Below are 16,966 nucleotides of genomic sequence, written 5' to 3'. Positions count from 1 at the left end.
GGGAGGGAGAGGGAAAAGAGAGGGATTGTATGACCCAACAGCTAAATATGAACTTTAGATTTCTCCTGCGGTGCTGTACATTTCTAAGGAAAGGTTTAACACAGAATTGTTGGGCTTCAAATAGAAAAATGGACCAAGGATATAAACAAATACAAGAGAGGAGCAGATAAACAAAAATAACTCAATAGACAAATAAGAAAAAAAAATCAGTGCAACTGGTGAACACATAATACAAATAAAGCCATGGGGAGAAAACCAGAATGGTGATATTTGGTGCTGCTGGTTATTCCAGCAGGTTGGCATCCTTACAAATTGCTAGGAAGCATACAGATAGAACAATCTTTCTGAAATAGAATTTAGGCTTTGTATGCTCCCTTTGTCACTTAGTCTGGGGGTAGTCACACAAACACACAGCTCTATCTATGAATAAGTATTTCACGGCTTATCTTTAGCACTATCTATAAGGATGAAAGTTAGAAACGGAAAAATGTCCAGAATCAATTACTGTTAAACATTACTAAGCATAGCAATATGTTCACACACTAGCAATTAAAACATTATTTTGAAATCCATTGAATGACATTTTTAAATACTCACACTGTAATGTGAAGGGGACACACACTGGGAAGAAAACGGTACATGTTGAAAAATATATTATGTAACACAGATGTATACATAAGTAGGAAGAAGTATGTCAAACTAGTCGCCGTGGTTATTTTTGTGGAAATTTTTATTTCCTTCTTGAGTGTCCCTAAGATTTTCAATGAGGAAGAATGAGGCTATTACTTTCACAATCAGACTAAGACTAATTCTTTTATAAACCAAAAAAATTCCAAATTTTATTGCAAATAACCACGACTTACCCCTATTTTTCAGTAACCAGTATTTTAAGCTCACAGGTAAAACCTAAAGAAAAATTCTTGTATTCTTAAAGAGACAAAGAGATTTTTTTTGAAAATATAATACTTTTGGTCAGGCATAGTGGCATACACCTTTAATCCCAGCACTTGGGAGGCAGAGGCAGGTGGATCTCTAGGAACTCAAGGCCAATCTGGTCTACTTGTTTATTTTCTTCATTTGTTTGTGTTTTTGTTTTGTTTTGAAACACAAACAAACAAATGAAGAAAGTAAAATACTCTAGTTCTAAGTGATTTAATAAAGTGTGTGTGGGGGGATCCGGGAAAGAAGTGGGGACAAGGAACTATAGAATTTGAGGCGGGTTGTGTGGGTTCAGGAAAAGGTATTTGCTACAAATGATAATGATTAGAAGTAGGTGTCATGCCTCTTGCCTTTTATCCTAGTAGTCTAGAGGCAGAGGCACGTGGATCTCTGAGTTTGAGGCCAGCTTGGACTAGGTAGTGAGTTTTAGGCAAAGAAGGTCTACATAGTGAGACCTATCTCAGAGAGAGAGAGAGAGAGAGAGAGAGAGAGAGAGAGAGAGAGAATTCATTGACATTTGAGGCATTTCTCTGTAATTATTTACCTTTACTTAACAACAGGACTTTATCTGGAACACTGTGGCTGTGTAAGATACAAGCTTTCTGAACACACTGTAGCCAGGACCACAAACTGGAAGTTAACGGTGGAGCACAAGATTGGATAAGTTCTTAAGATAGGAGCTGAAGCAAAACACGCATTCCTCTATTCCGGGCTCCACCCTCATTAGGTAGGAAGATGGGAATAATTAAGAATAACTCCCCTTCACTCCTACTAGGCATATGGGAGCTAGCTTAGTATTAGAAAGTTTGGACACAGCTATCTTTTTGCAGGGTTTTTTGGGTTGTTTTTTTTTTTTTTTTTTGCTATTAAAAATATCCCGTTTGGATGGGACTTCAGAAAGCAAAAAAGAACCTTAAGGGGAGTCCTGGACTTGCCGTGGATATTCTGCTCTTTGGATTGTTCTAGAATAAAGCACTTCCCCAACAGCCAATGCCACAGATGGGGAACCCCAGCAGCAAACATGATTTGAGGTCTTCACTTGTAAAGTTTCTCTTATGACCCCTCAACCTACTCCTGGCTTGAATTATTTTCAAAGTAGCCAATTCTGGACAGGTTTTTTTTTTTTTCCGCTTCTAGTCCCTGTCATTATAAATAATGCTGAAATAAACATAGAAACACTTATATGCAGGACAGCATGTGTTTCGGTTATGACTTCCTTATTCCTAGAAATAGATGGCAAAAGTTAAGAACCTAAAGTTTTACAATATGTGCAACCTAGCTGTGTTTCACAATAATTTTCCATCTGCTTCTCTATGTGCCTCGAATGAGGGTCAGTCTCCCTGAAGACTCCATGGTGAATCACAGTGACCTCTCTCATCACTCTGGAGCCCGGGGTCAGCCACCACAAAGCAACTCAAGATGGACACGCCACCACACTTTGGAGGTTTCTGTTTTTGTCTTTTCTTTTGTTTTTTAAACCAACATTTTTCTCCTCATAAAGTGTACTTACCATAAAGGGAATAAAATTTATAAGCCCTAAGAAGTGGCTATAATGGGACAGCCATATGGCTATCAACCAGATTAAGGACACTGTCAACACCCTGGAAACACCCACACTCCCTGAGTTCAACTGACACCCTCCTTCAGCCTCGGCAGAGATTCTTCACCGTGACTGTAGCAGCCTGGAGAAGTGTTGGGAACTCTTTCCAAATATAATCCTTACTGTATGCCACAAGGCACTTTGTTGGTATTTAATTCAAAGGTCGACAGTATTTAAAAAAAATTTTCTACTGATCACAGAAAATAACTATCTTCTAGAGCATAAAAGGCCTGTGTATTTGAGAGCACAGTTTGATTTCGGAGTTTAAGATAGTTCACCTTGCTTTCTCCGACTATTTCTGAAAGAATATTTTAAGTATTTCACATTTGCCCTTTTGAATTAAATATTTATATTTTTAGCTGTTGTTTTCAGCATTTTTTCCTATCAGCTTGAATGAGTATGCTTATAAAATAGGATCTTAATTCTTTATAAATATCCATATTTGTAACTAGTGTCATGCCCAGTCATTTTTTAAAGGGAGTTCTTGAAAGTATTTTAATTAGTCAAATCTGGTTCTACCACCTGCTCTGAGCCAATAACAGTTATTGGTAATTATTGACTATATCCACTAGTGCAATGGCTTTCTACCATTTTCCAGCTAACCATTCAGTGGTTTCCCAGCTATCCTTGGCATTCTGTGTAGGGACAGAGACTGGAGAGAGACTTCCTCTTGTGCAGACAGCACACAGGGCTCAGAGCGAAGGGAGTCTGAGAAGCTGGGCGGCTCTGTGCCTCCCTAAAAAGTCACACATCCACACCAAGGCTGACTTTTGTGATCACTCAGGATTTAGTTAAATTGGTCCACTTTAAACATCATGAAAATGTCAGCTTTTCAAGTCTGCAAACCATCATTTTGCCATTGAGGGGAATAACCTTGAAAAGTCTGCACACATGATATAATGACTCACATTTAAGCTGAAGGCATTCCATTTCCTGTTTCTCTTCAAGGAAAACAACATGGCCACCTCTTTCCAAATGCCAACACCTTGTGTTCCTTACAATAGCAGAAATGAAACTTCCTGGTTGGGTAATTTTTAGGTCATTAGACCTTTGGTTTGATTAATAAAAATAGACTGGACAGCTTATTGGGAATGGTTTTTCCAACTCCAAGCATGCCCTCTTCGGGTTAATGTGAGGCTAGCCTTGCAGCAATTTTAATCGTTTAAAACAAAAGACAAACACCTAGAAAACACTCAAGAAGCATCAATAGCTCCTTACTGCCTAAAAACTCAAGTCTGAATTTAAAGGCTGTTCCCCTCTTCTTCTTCCTCCTGTTCCTTCTCTTCTTCCCCCTCTTCCTCCTCCTTCCTGATTTGAGATATAATCTCTATATGTGTCCCAGGCTTGCCTAAAACCCCTGCTCCTCCTGCCTCAGGATCCCAAATACTGGGGTTACAGATATGCACCACCACACCTCACTCAAATTATACACATATATCCCCACACCTTTCTTTCATGCATGTATCAGAGTTGATATTTTTGTATGTTGTCCCCTGCCTTCTTGGACTCACACTCACCTCTGGCATCTGTACCTTTCTCATTCCTTTCTCCTAATAGCTAGTCTAGCTTTCTGATTTTTTTTTTCCTGAAAAACCTAAACATAACTTATCTGTAAGCAGCTCTGTGCTGGTGGTCCCCACAAACCTTTCTGCTCTTTAATGTAAAGAGTATGTCATAACTTGGAGTGCAGTTTTTTTTCTTTTATTTCTTACATTGGATCTGTTTTGGCTTGTCGTACTGCACATAGGCACAAACCAGAAGGACTACACAGGCCTTTATTTTTAGAGCTTGTGCAGTTGAAATTCCTATGACATATTTAAGGTTAATTTCAATGGCATGACGGATGATGTGATCTTACAAGTGTAGTTCATATCTTATGATTTGTAGAACATTCAAATGACTTCAATATCTCACAAGGGGATGAGTCTACTTCCGGCTTTGGCATTTGCCAACTTTGCTTAGCAAAACGTGCTTCAAAGGGTCATGTCCCTGTGCTGAGCTTAGGACTCATAGGGTTTTCTTGACTTCGTCAGAATAGACCCATCCTTTGCTCCATAAAGGATGAGAAACTAGCCATCTCAATGTAGATTCTCCTGGTCTGGAAGCTGATCCACCCAAGTTCTCAAGAATCACTGAGATGACCCAACCTAGTAGATATAACACAGATTTAGAAGCAAAATGATTATTTAATCAACTAAATTTGGGGTGGACTTCATGCAGGGTGAGCAATACTGGACACAAAGGGATGTGAAGAATGTTAGCAGTGAATCATGACTGCAAGGGATCTCAGCATCCTAGGGGAGCAAACCATGTGCTGAAGCTAAACTGTAACTGTATTGTATGAAAAGTTCTAAACTCGAGTGAAAGAACAAACGTAACTATGTGACTATAAGATAACAGAGCTAGAACTCATTAACAAAACAGAGTGGCTGCGGTTTGACCACAAGGGTATGACTAAACTTTATGTTTCCACACTTCCATCAAAGCTAGTTTTACACAAAATGAAACTTTATCATGTGCTGATCATTTAAGAGCCTAAAATAGAATTTGTCAGAGAACAGAGTTGGATGTGAAAATCACAAGGAAGGACAGAAGGGGATGCAACTGTAAATTCCACAGAAGCACTGCAGGGGAGGGGGGTTGCAAGGGCTGCTGGCCACATTGTGACAAAGGATTAGACATGTCTCATGCCCTCTCACTAAAGACAGGGGCGTGTGTCTTCAGATCAGCATTGGGAAGATGTTGATTTCGAGAGGATACACTATCTATGACTTTAAAGTCAGGTCCTCTACTTGGTATGATACATTTATCACACAGTTTTGTGATATTGAGCCAGTTGTGTAACATTGCTGAGTCTGTTTTCTCATCTGTAGAAGGCAAATAACAACAGGACCTTTTGAAAACATGGTTAATATTAACTAGGACTTTTAAAGATTAAAAGTCCAGGGTGTAGCTCATACATAGCTAACACTCCATGAACTTTACTTTCTGTCAATATAGAAAGCATTAGTATTATGGGATAAGTTACTTAGGAGAAAGAAAGTGCTCTCTCTCTTTCTCTCTCTCTCTTTCTCTCTCTCTCTCTTCCTGGGATGTAGTCACAGGAAGTGTGTCAGGTATTTATAGCATACATCTGAACATCAGATGGGAAGTGGCATTTCAATTATCTATAAACACAGACTGATTCTTTCTATGTCCCTTAAGACTTGAATAACTTTGCGTTTTTCAAAATGCCCAAGACTATCAACCAAGTAATATTCATCTGTTTTACTTGATAAAACTTGACTTTTTAAGTTGTACTTTATACTTTCCTTCTCCTAAACATTATTTCGTAGTGAAATAAATTAAGATGTGTGAAAAGATTTTAATGATGTGAGATTCCCCTCTGTATGCTGTGAATACTATTGGTTAATAAAGAAACTGCCTTGGCCTGTTGATAGGGCAGAACTTAGATAGGCTGGGAAAACTAAACTGAATGCTGGGAAAAAGAAGGGAGGAGTCAGAGAGAGAAGCCATGTAGCCCCACAGGAGACAGATACTGGAACTTTAGCAGGTAAGCCACAGCCATGTGGCAATACACAGACTGATAGAAATGAGTTAAATTAACATGTAAGAGTTAGCCAATAAGAAGCTAGAGCTAATGGCCCAAGCAGTGATTTAATTGATACAGTTTCTGTGTGATTATTTCAGGGCTAAGTGGCTGGGGACTAACTAGCAGCCTCCTTTCAACATTTAAAGATTTTTATTAAATATATATATATATATATATATATATATATATATATATATATCTGCATGTGGGCATGTTCATGTGAGTATAGGTACCTGTGGAGACCAGAAGGGTTAGACCCTACTAGAACTGGAGTTACAGGCAACTGTGAGCAGTACATGTTTGGAACTGAACTCAGGTCCTCAGCGAGAGCAGTACACACTGAACTGCTGAGCCATCTCTCCAATTCCATCAGAAATCTTTGTAATATGATGAAATTAAAGTTAGCCTTTATAATATAGGTGTTTACTAAAACTGAAGCATGCAGATTTGCATGTCTTCAATTCTTCTCTATGCCATGTTTAAACTGTTATGTGAGAAATCCTTTCCTGTTCACATTTATCTTTGCTAAGCAGAATGCCTGAATTGCTTGGTACAAGAAGCTGAGCTTTCTTCTTTGATTGACCTCAAATCAAAAGTCTTGGCTTGCAGGCACTCACCGCTTCTCATTTCTTTCTACATCCCTCACCTGCCAGGGCTATCCACAATTATCCTCTCCTGCTAATGGCACAGCAGGTAGTTCTAACCGCTGCTGCAATTCCATTTAATGAAACAGACCTGGTATAATCACCTAAACTGGATAATATGCCTATCTTCCTCAATTATCTCGTTGTTATGAGGTAATAGAGAGGAATTCACATTGGTCAAGGCATCTGCCTTTATGGTTTGTAACTGATAATCATCTTGCCTTTTTTCTTTCTTTTTTTTTTTTTACAATGAGTTCCAGCATAATAATAGGTGTTAATAGACATTAATCATCTACATAGAAAAGAAGTATTTTAATTAGGGTTGAGGGTCTTGGACTGTAGTGAAGAGAATCCTCAAATGGACCAGTGACAGAAGGAGATTTGAATTCTAATTCTGAATGAGCTCTGGGTTCTGAGCATGGAGAGAAATGAACGGACAGACACAATGCATGGGCACAAGAGGGTCATTTGGTGCCCAGTGTGCACCACATGTGCAACGCACCCAAGATTCTTCAATGCCCAGAGGATGCAACAAGGGAGAGCAATGCAGCCATGGCAATGCAAAGTACAGATTCAACTGGGAGGTGCGAGTGCAGTAGAGAAGGGGAAAAACTAGCTGTAGACCAGATGGAGACTTTTTTTTTTTTTGATCTAGGCTTTTTTCTTTCTTTTTTTAAAAAAAATATTTATTTATTATGGATACAATATTCTGTTTGCATATATGCCTGCAGGCTAGAAGAGGACACCAGACCTCATTACAGATGGTTGTGAGCCACCATGTGGTTGCTGGGAATCGAACTCGGGTCCTTTGGAAGAGCACACAATGCTCTTAACCGCTGAGCCATCTCTCCAGTCCCCAGAAGGAGACTTTTGAAAAGAACAAAGAGCCAAGCAAGACTGAGTGAAAGGAAGAGCGCAGGGAGGACACACTGTGTTGGCGGGAGCACGTCCATTTGAGTGCTGAGGCCATCGGGAAGCCACTCGGTCTCTGAGTCAAGCAAACTGGTAACACTTACACTTTGCATCCAGTTTCTAAATGAGATATGGTCCAGGTCATACTCAGAGCCCAACAGTGTAGAAGGAGAGGGCGAGATGCTAAGGGTTTAGAATCTTCCGACTGTAGTGGCAGGAGGAGCAGAAGTCCAGGAGGGAGGGATTATGGAGGATGGCAAAGTGTCCATCTTTCCATCTTGCATTCTTGGGTCCGAGGAGGCAGAAAGAAAAGTGAACTAACCAGTTTAGTTTGGACATGTTGACTAAATGAGTCAGTAGAACAAAGAAATCTGCTCAAGGAAGGTAAGTGGGCTGTCTGAAAACAGTGCCAAGAGGCACTGTGGGAGACCCACAGTTACAGGTGCTCTGGAGGTTCTTCAAGACACACCGAGATGGTTGGATGAAAGTGGAGGGATCAGAGCTCATGAGAGTCAAGGAAAAGCCTTCATACAGAGGCCAGCTGAGTCAGGTACTGTGATGATCTTTGTCTTTGTCTTGGGCAGTTAGGGTTTTCTTATGATTCTGGCAAGATAGTCTGGGGCAGCAAAGAAAACTTTTATGTTAATGAGCACAGTCTCTCTCTCTCTCTCTCTCTCTCTCTCTCTCTCTCTCCTGTGTGAATCTCAACATAATGACTCTTATTCACGATTGCCTTTTTGAAAAGTTTTTAGTGGAGAAGTGGAGACTTCCGGTTTTTGTCAATGAGCTATCATTTGGTAAGCCGCTGTCTATTAAGTAGAGTTGGGTTTTTTTCAGTGAGGAGTTTTTTTACAGGGATGTGAAAGGCACTGAATGAAACTATCCTAAGCTCGGGGAGTCAGAGCCTTCCTCTACCACTTCCTCTTCCTAACAAGCAGCTACTATCCGGGTAGCACTGCACTCGGTGCTCTGGGAACATAAATAAGAAATAAGGTACGATTCTGCCCCATTCCAGCCTGTAGCAAGGATATTAGAAGCCAGTGAAAGAGACAGACATGCAATCAACCAACCTTAAAATAAAGTGGGTTGAAAGAAATGTTCATAAAGGTACAAGCCACGTTTTTATGGGGACTAAAAGTAATTCTCCATCTCTCATGAAATGCAGGAAATGACCTTTAAAAACAGACACAATTGGGGAGTTCACTGCACCCTAATTACCTGCCTACTCACCAGACCATAAACTTTTATGCGTGATCTGTTCTCTGTTCACTTCATTCATACACATTTATTTTAACAGGCATCCAAATGACCTATATGCAAAACTTAACAAGCGTTCGTGGCATATGGAGATCTCAACTCCACCCTTGGTTTTGTTTTGATTCCTTCACTAGATGGAACTTTAATGATCTTTAATAACACTACTTGGACTCTTTTCTTTGGGAATGTCAATATTCTTAACATCAAATGCACAGCCTCACGACTCATGTGAGCACCAAGCCTCCTTCTCCCACAGCAGATAAACTGGGACACCTAAATATATGGCATAGCTTCTGAGGCCTCCTTCTGAATATTTTGATCTTCGTAACCTCATGGTGACATTACTGCTGCTCTATCTCCCTTTAAAGTTCTTCGCAAAGCCATTGCCTTTAGAGGGTCTGCCCAACACTGCACGCTCACTAAGATTTCCTATTGGTGCAGAATTGCTATTTTTAACCGGGGCCATTTGGTAAAAGAAAATCTAAGGTAGGTTAACTGCAACCAAAAGGACCTACAGTATAAGACAAGCCATACTATTTTTTTTTTCCTTTTTACATCCTTCTTGTATCCTCTTAGGAAACTTTGGTTGTATTTCAAAGGAAAGTGGTTGTCTAAACGTTAGAGCGACATCTCTGTCAGGTGGATCAGGTGCAGGTTCTGAAGTCAGCACGCTTGGATCTGGATGCCATCTCTCCCACCATTTATTAGTTTTGTGACCTTGAAGCAGTTGTTTATCCTCTAGGCTTCACCTGTAAAATAATTAAGTGACATACCGCCTATAAAAACTTATGTTAGTGTATGGTGCAGAGTCCTCAAACAGTGATGGCCATTAGAGCAATTATTATTGCTATTATCATTGAGGACCAAATTGCCCTGCAATCCTGTTTAAAGCACGCTGCATCACACGGGGTGGGTCACATAAATCTACGTTTCCTCTTCTCTTGGGAACATTTGAGCCAGTCTATTGAGCAAAAGGCGCACTTGGCATTTGTCAGTTGGGCTCTGTGAGACAAGCTGGGGCACGGCTAATGGAAAGAACTGGTGCATAGAGATAAGGAAAGAGTAAACAGCGTCCATGCAGTCCAAATATGACACTGTGCCCCGTGATAATGAAGCATTCCACAACAGAAGGGTCTGGGGTTGTTTATGTGTGTGTATGTGTGTGCACACTTAGCCCAGGTATGTTGTATTATGTAGTTTAACCTTTACAGACCAAGAGTGACGCAAGAGCAGAGGAGACACGGCTGTCTTTCCCACATTTCTCATTTCTGCTGTGCGTAGACATCAACATATTTGGGGAAAGAAGGAATTTTATTAATTATCTAATAGCGTTAATAACCTGCAGGTATCAACTGTTCATATTTCTTTTATATTCTGCGGCTTCTTACAGGTAGGACTGGGTACTTTTAGACTTGAAGGAAGATGTAAATTGTATTTTCATTGATTATGCATTCTTGTTAAATTTTTTAAAAACCCTCTGAATTCTTCCTGAGGCTATAGTCAGAACTGTCTCGTCTGTGAAGAGTGGTGGCAGGTCAGGCTCCATGCCCTACTGTCTTAGACTGTGCCTCTCAACCCAGATGATCTCCTGAGGATGGAGCCAATGTTACGAGCCTTAGCACCAGTGGTCCTGTAGGTGTTGGTGAGATCCCTGGTACATAAATTTCAGGATTATATATTCCCACTCTTGATTATTTGTCATTAACAGGACAGTGCTAATTGCATTCATTCTTTTAAAAAAAATACCCTGTCTTCAGTAGGCCTATACCATAGAAAATAAAATTTAAAAAATCATTATAAATGGGGGTAAGATAGAAACAGCCAGCTGAACAGCAAACAGCTTCAGTCACTGAGCCACCAGCAGACAGGTACCATCCCTTGCCACAACAAAGTGCCAAGGGCTCTGAGGAAAGGCCCAATGAAAGAAAGAAACTGCCCTGGGCTCCAGTGTCTAGCAGTGGTAACAGCTGACATTTGAGAGAGCTGAATTGTGAAGGTCAAATAGAAAGTGTTCCAGACGGAGATATGAGAGTAGGTCATTTTCCCATATGATCTTGATTGACGGAGAGGAAACAAAGCTGGGGTTCAGGGTGTTTGCTCCACGGAGTCAAGCCCACCATAGCAAGTGAAGAGCTGGAGATAACGGGTTATCCCTAAAGTGCTGACAGCCGCCTACAGATGATGGGAATTGGCGGGAAGAATGCGCGCTAGACAACGGTTCGCTCTGGTTGTAGTCTTTGCTTTTGCCTGAAACATTCTGTCTTTTAATTCTCTGAAAACCTCACACTTGTGCACTCAGAGCTTTATGTCATTTTCGTCCCCTCCCCGTGAGCCCCTCTCATCAACACTCTCTTTCTGAAGCCCTCTTTTCCTCAAACAAATCTTCAGTTACTTTAATTTGGGTGGGGAGGGACCCCTTGAGCTTAACTAGACTCGCCTGCAGGAACATGAGTGGGGATTACTCACTGGAACATAGGCAACTTTTCAGTGGCCACACTGCTGGCAACCTTCCCCAGCAACCATTAACTGCTCGTAGTGAATGGTAGGGACTCATGAGCCTCATGAGTCCTGTGACACCCCATCTCACCCATAATAAAGTAGTGGCGGGCCCATCTTGTGCATGTAAGCACAGATGCAGTGAGTCCCCGGTTGTGATGACAATCACATGTGGGGACTGTTCTCCTCTCTAACCTCTGGCTCTCTTTTTCCTGTCTCCTCTCCCAGAGGATCCCTGACCATGGAGGGGTGATGTCCCATTTAGGATTAAGCATTCCCTGCCACACATTCTCCTCTGCTTGTGAGTCTCTACATTAACCACAGCAGAGAAAGAACCGTGTCTCTGATAGAGACTAAGGTCAGCTTTAACCTAGGGGTGCGAACATAAGCATTCAAAACATTAAATACGTCTACTTCTACTTGTTCATTTTGTGCATATGCACACACGTACAGCACACATGGTATACACATGTGAAGGTCACAGGACAACTTACAAAAGTCAGTTCTTTCTTTCCTCCCACCATGTAGATCCTGGGGATCAAACCCAGGTCGTCAGACATGGTGGCACGTGCCTTTATCCACTGAGTCATCTCATTAGCCCTTAAACATCGGCATTTAGAACACAGTTGGACCCTTTGGCCTCTTATCTACTATAGTTCCTGAATATTTTCAAACAAATGTTATTGGCCTCAGTTCTGGGAAATTCTTTGAATCCAGATAACCCAGGTGCGTTCACTTCAGTCCTTGAAGACAGGGTCTTATTCATAACCCTTTCTCAGAGGTCAGTGTGAGCTTCTCCACCTCCCCATTCCCAGGCTGGATTTAGATGGTAGATGCTCACAACTCAGTTCCTCCCGGACTTCATCCATTAGCTGCTGTACCTGCTTGACCTGCGCTGGGCACTGAATGCCTCAACGGTGCAGGCAGTTGCTCTCTCCCCTGCTCTAGGTAACTGCTGACTTGGATACCATACTGTAGCAACAATACCAGCACCCAAAGGGTACAGGTGCAAACAAGATGGAAGGCAATGCGTGCCTTAAGCAAGTCTAAGCAGTCACAGACTCCACAGTCAGAGACCCTAAGTCTTCAGTGTGGCCCCCCTGCTATCCTGTCTTAGTCTGGTAGAACAATTCTAGCTTTGGTTGCCACCTCCATATGACACACCCAGTAAATGGGATAGGATTTGCAAGTATCATTTTTGTTCACTTCCCATTGGTCGTAATCTAGGTCCAGCCATGTCTAGATGCTAAAGGGGCTAAGAGTGTACTCTTATCTTGGACATATGCCCAACTAAAACCACCATTATTTTAGAGGCAAAAGAAAACAGACCTGGCAACTTGACGATTTTCTTCTTGTCATAGAAACTCCCATGTTGCCTTGATGGCCAGAAGCACACAGAGAAGAGATGAAACTAAATCAGGTGTTCTTATGTAGAAAATGGAGGCCCCTCTATGACTATAGCTATAGAATGGACGCCTTGCTTCCCTAGGAACTACCTACTCATTGTTCCCATGCCTTTAGGTAGTTTTTGTTTAAACAGTAGTAGACCACAGACTGGTTCTGGGGTTAGCATCTTCATCTATTTGGGTCACCGAAACTCTCATTAATAAATACAAAGTTCCAAGGCACTTAAAGACTGGGTGTTGCTCACCCAGACCTGGGTGACATATCACGATCGGGAAAGGGCTGTGCCGTAGAAGACCATGCCCCTCATTTACAAGGCTCAATGCTGTTTAGTAAGAACAGTTTTATCTGTACAAAGGACGCCCCTATTCTTTCTTCCCACAGATGCCTCCAAGCTTTGACATGCAGCAGCACTGTTGACTCTGTGGTCCCCGGTCCCTCCGTCCCTCTCTTTTTATCTGGTGTTTATCCAGCCACTTCCACCTGGCTCCTTCAGCTTCCCCTTTGCTCACCCAGAAGCACAAAAGGGTCCAGGGAGCATGTTTACTTTCTCATCCGCGCCCTTCCATTTAATAACACCACTCTCCTCTTAGTGCTGTATCTCTTTGCCTTCTCCCCAAGTCCAATCGAGTCTTCAAGTTACGTCTCTCTGGAGCCAAGATATGTCTACCTACTGTCTGAATTCCATTCAAGTTGGCCTCACCGTGGTCATGGGCAGTCCCTAATCCAAATGACTCTGTTTGCTTCCTTGTCCCAAGGCCTGTCAGGGTTGTGGGGTCCAAGGCATTTGCACAATGCCTTCTAGAAGCATTAATAGAAATTTTCAAAGACCCAGGGAGTGAAGTCTCACGCCACCCCTTAATGCTACCTATATCCTTAGGTCTTTGGATCTCTGCCATCATTGGCTAGTTCCTCTTGAACCGTCCACTTTCAGTCTCGAATTAATTTATTTAAAGCCAGAAATCTTTTTTCTTTTTTTTTGCATTTGCTGTAATCTGAGCAACCTCTAAGGAATAGCATATTTACCATGAAACATTCTTAAATACTCTACCCTGATTCAACTCAAGAGAGCACCCCTCCCCCAGGTCACACAGTCCTCTAGCTATAACACTGCTGAGTCTGCCCTGTTCAGTTCAACTCCAGCTTTCACAACGGGATCTTGAGCAGCTGCAAAGAGAAGGAAAACAGGGGCACCAGGCTATTCCCAGGAAATCCCAAAATGCATATTTTTAACATTTGCATTCTTATTTCCATAAATTTGTATGTTCTATGTGAAAGACAGTGACTCCACTTATGCAAAGCTAAAACACTGGGCTCTCCTTTATCTGCAGGTGAATGCTCACATACTCTCAGCTTATGCGCCTGCTGCCTACAGTGATTTTTTTTTCTTCTCCTTTTCAGCTAACATTCAAAAGTATCCCTGCTTTACTCCGATCATGGCCATTTAAAAACAGAGTTATCCTTTAGGGGCTTTATTACAGTTGGCTCCCAAATATTCTTTCCTTCTACTATGAACTCACACCGGAAGTGTCTGTCTTGCTGGCATTTTTGTAAGACCCTACTTTCTCCCCCGCGAGGAAACACTGGCTCTGAATTCAGTTGAGACAGCTTCATCTGGGTGTTGAACTTCCATGCAGGTCTAGTTTTCAGTCTCCTACACCCCAGGAAAGCTTTTGCAGAGGAGGGCAGGCTGGATTCTGAGCCCACATCAAGTGTCTTCCGCTGACTCCTGTAGCTGAACCCTGAATGCTGCTTTTGCTGTCACGGTCATAGATCTCCCTGCACTTCCACCAGGGGCAGGGATATCAGAGCGATGGGGAAGCAAGCTCACTAGAGTAGTTTACAACAGCTATATTAAGTCCAGAAGTCAGGGCCGTGAGAAAAGAAAGAACATAAATGTCCTTTCAGGTCCTTTTCAACCCAACATTTATGGGGAAACACAGAAATAACTGTGCTCACTGAATAGCAGGTGAGAAGAACCTGAGGACCACTCGGAGAAACCATGTCCCTGGACCCAGAGTGGCCATACTGGACCGTAGTCCCTTTCAGTTGGTCAAGAGAGACCTCTCTGAGGTGCATGAACTTCTGTTGGACAGCCTCGCCCTCTCTCCTCAGGCAAAGTGGTGGTTCATTAGGAGTCTATGGACCGGAGGGGCCAGCTGCTGAGAGAAGCAATGAGCACTGAAGCAGTTGTCAGTGCATTTTGTGAGCAGTATTTTGTTTGTTGGCTGGTTTCATCCTCGGGACAAATGAAACTCCTTTCACTGAAGCAAAGTCAGCAGAGGGGAAGTACAGACCTCACTGAACACTGAGAGAACGCAGACTCAGGAAGCATGGTCTGTTCCCTGCCACGTCTGCTCAATGTCAGGCCTGCTGACACCACAGTCGGAGGCAGGCTTCCTCATCTAGATTTCACCCTACAGACCAAGGCCATGGGCAGAATGCAGAACTGGGGCCAAATCACTGGAGCTAGGCAGGGAGAGACCCATCCTGCCATAAAGATTGTAAGAACTGGCTTGCCCATATGCATCTATGAAGGATCGTTTAAAGAATTTTTATGTATTTTGTTTCTCTTTCCCAAAGACTATGATTCATCATCGGCATTGGATTGTGTATAGAGGCATCTCAACAGCTAAAGGCAGGCAGGCTATGGGGAACCAGGTGCATTGTGCCCTGTGTGAAGTTGTGCCTGGAAAATGCCTCTGAGCTACTCAGCAAGGCTGTCTTCACCTTTCTTTCCTTCTTTCCTTCCTTCCTTTTTTCTTTCTTTCTTTTCTTTCTTTCTTTCTTTCTTTCTTTCTTTCCTTCTTTTTTTCTTCTTTCTCTCTTTGTTTTCCTTCCTTCCTTTCATTCTTTCTTTTTTTCAAGACAGTGTTTCACTATGTAATAGTCTTGGCCTACTCTGGAACTCACTTTGTAGACCAGGCTGACCTCGTACTCACTGAGGTCTGCCTGCCTCTGCCTCCCAGGAGCTGGGATTAAAGGCGTGCGCCACCACTGCCCGGTTCTCTTCACCATTCTAAAGTGTATTGCTGCCTTCCAATTTCTCCAGTTCAGCCAACTGGAAATGTGCTTTGCCCAAACTTACTATTTAACTTTCCATTTTGCTCAGTCAACTCATTTGCATAACCCATTCAATACATGGCTAGACAGAAAACAAGATAAGTTTTAAAAAAACACTTGCACTGTGGATATGGAGTAAAATATTTCACCTCTGCAACAGCCCCCCAAAACAGGCCTGGTATATGAGCAGTTCTCTTAACAGGAACTTGCTCAAAATCTAGAGCTAGTGGAGGCCAGACCTTGGATTTGAGCCAAACCCGTACAACTCAAGAAAGCCCCCGCGCTTCCCATTGCACCGGTCCTGCATGTGTCTGATTCCAAGTCCAGAAGAACAGTTCATGACCCACACAACTTTTAGAGGCAACATCTTTATGCTACAAGATGGCTTATGTGACACATATTTTAAAACAAAGAGTTGTGTCTGAACATCACACTAAAATGCTGTGACTGTAAATGTACCCACATCCTTCTAACAAGCCCTGATGGACGGGGAAGCTCAAGAGACTGAGGTGGAGAAGATTCACTGGGATGGAAGAGGAGGCAGATGCTGAGGTCAAGGGTACTCCACTCATGTCTGTCGGACTCAACACTCTGCCACTAGTAGCAACCAAAGAGTTGAAGTTCAGGACTTTTAACAACTACTCTTATGAGATGGATTGGATCAATCCCCTGATTGCTCGAGACGAAAAGAAAGGAAGGCCATTTTGCTTAAGTTATGACATTCAACAAGATGACAAAGCCGTCTTACTTTCCCTCCTGGCTTATCAATCAGAGGGCTCTTGAGGCACGCGGCAGCGAGACTGCAGTACACAGGCGTCCATCGCTGCTCCTGCAGAACGGAAAGACAGAGATTTCAGACTGTGGGGGCTCTCCTGCAGGGAGGAGTCCATTCCCTGCCTCAAAACTGCCTCCAGCACAAATGCAAGGGGTGACATTGAGATGCCTGAGCCAGCATTTTCACAGGGTTGCTTCAGGCTGCTGCCTGTGCAAACCTATTTAACCTTGTACGGGGACACATTACAAAACCACTTACCACATGTCCAAAGAATTCACAGATAC

At 42.4% G+C, this 16,966-nt stretch overlaps 1 protein-coding gene across 4 annotated transcripts in view; it reads right to left on the bottom strand.

Annotated features, from left to right (window-relative positions):
• The window catches only part of Rasgef1b (RasGEF domain family member 1B), a 516,000-nt gene that overhangs the window by 132,570 nt on the left and 366,464 nt on the right, over positions 1-16,966 (bottom strand). For 3 of the 4 annotated variants that reach the window (XM_057771474.1, XM_057771476.1, XM_057771475.1), the window contains one exon: positions 16,656-16,736. The exons of the other annotated variant lie outside the window; for it this stretch is intronic. In XM_057771474.1, coding sequence (XP_057627457.1) covers positions 16,656-16,736 — 81 coding nt within the window. The remainder of the gene's footprint in view (positions 1-16,655; positions 16,737-16,966) is intronic. 4 annotated transcript variants of the gene reach the window in all.

Source organism: Chionomys nivalis, chromosome 6 (assembly GCF_950005125.1).
Source record: "Chionomys nivalis chromosome 6, mChiNiv1.1, whole genome shotgun sequence".
Classification (NCBI taxonomy): domain Eukaryota; kingdom Metazoa; phylum Chordata; class Mammalia; order Rodentia; family Cricetidae; genus Chionomys; species Chionomys nivalis.
Note: the sequence above shows the minus strand (reverse complement) of the source record. Positions and strands in the feature narration are given on the sequence as shown.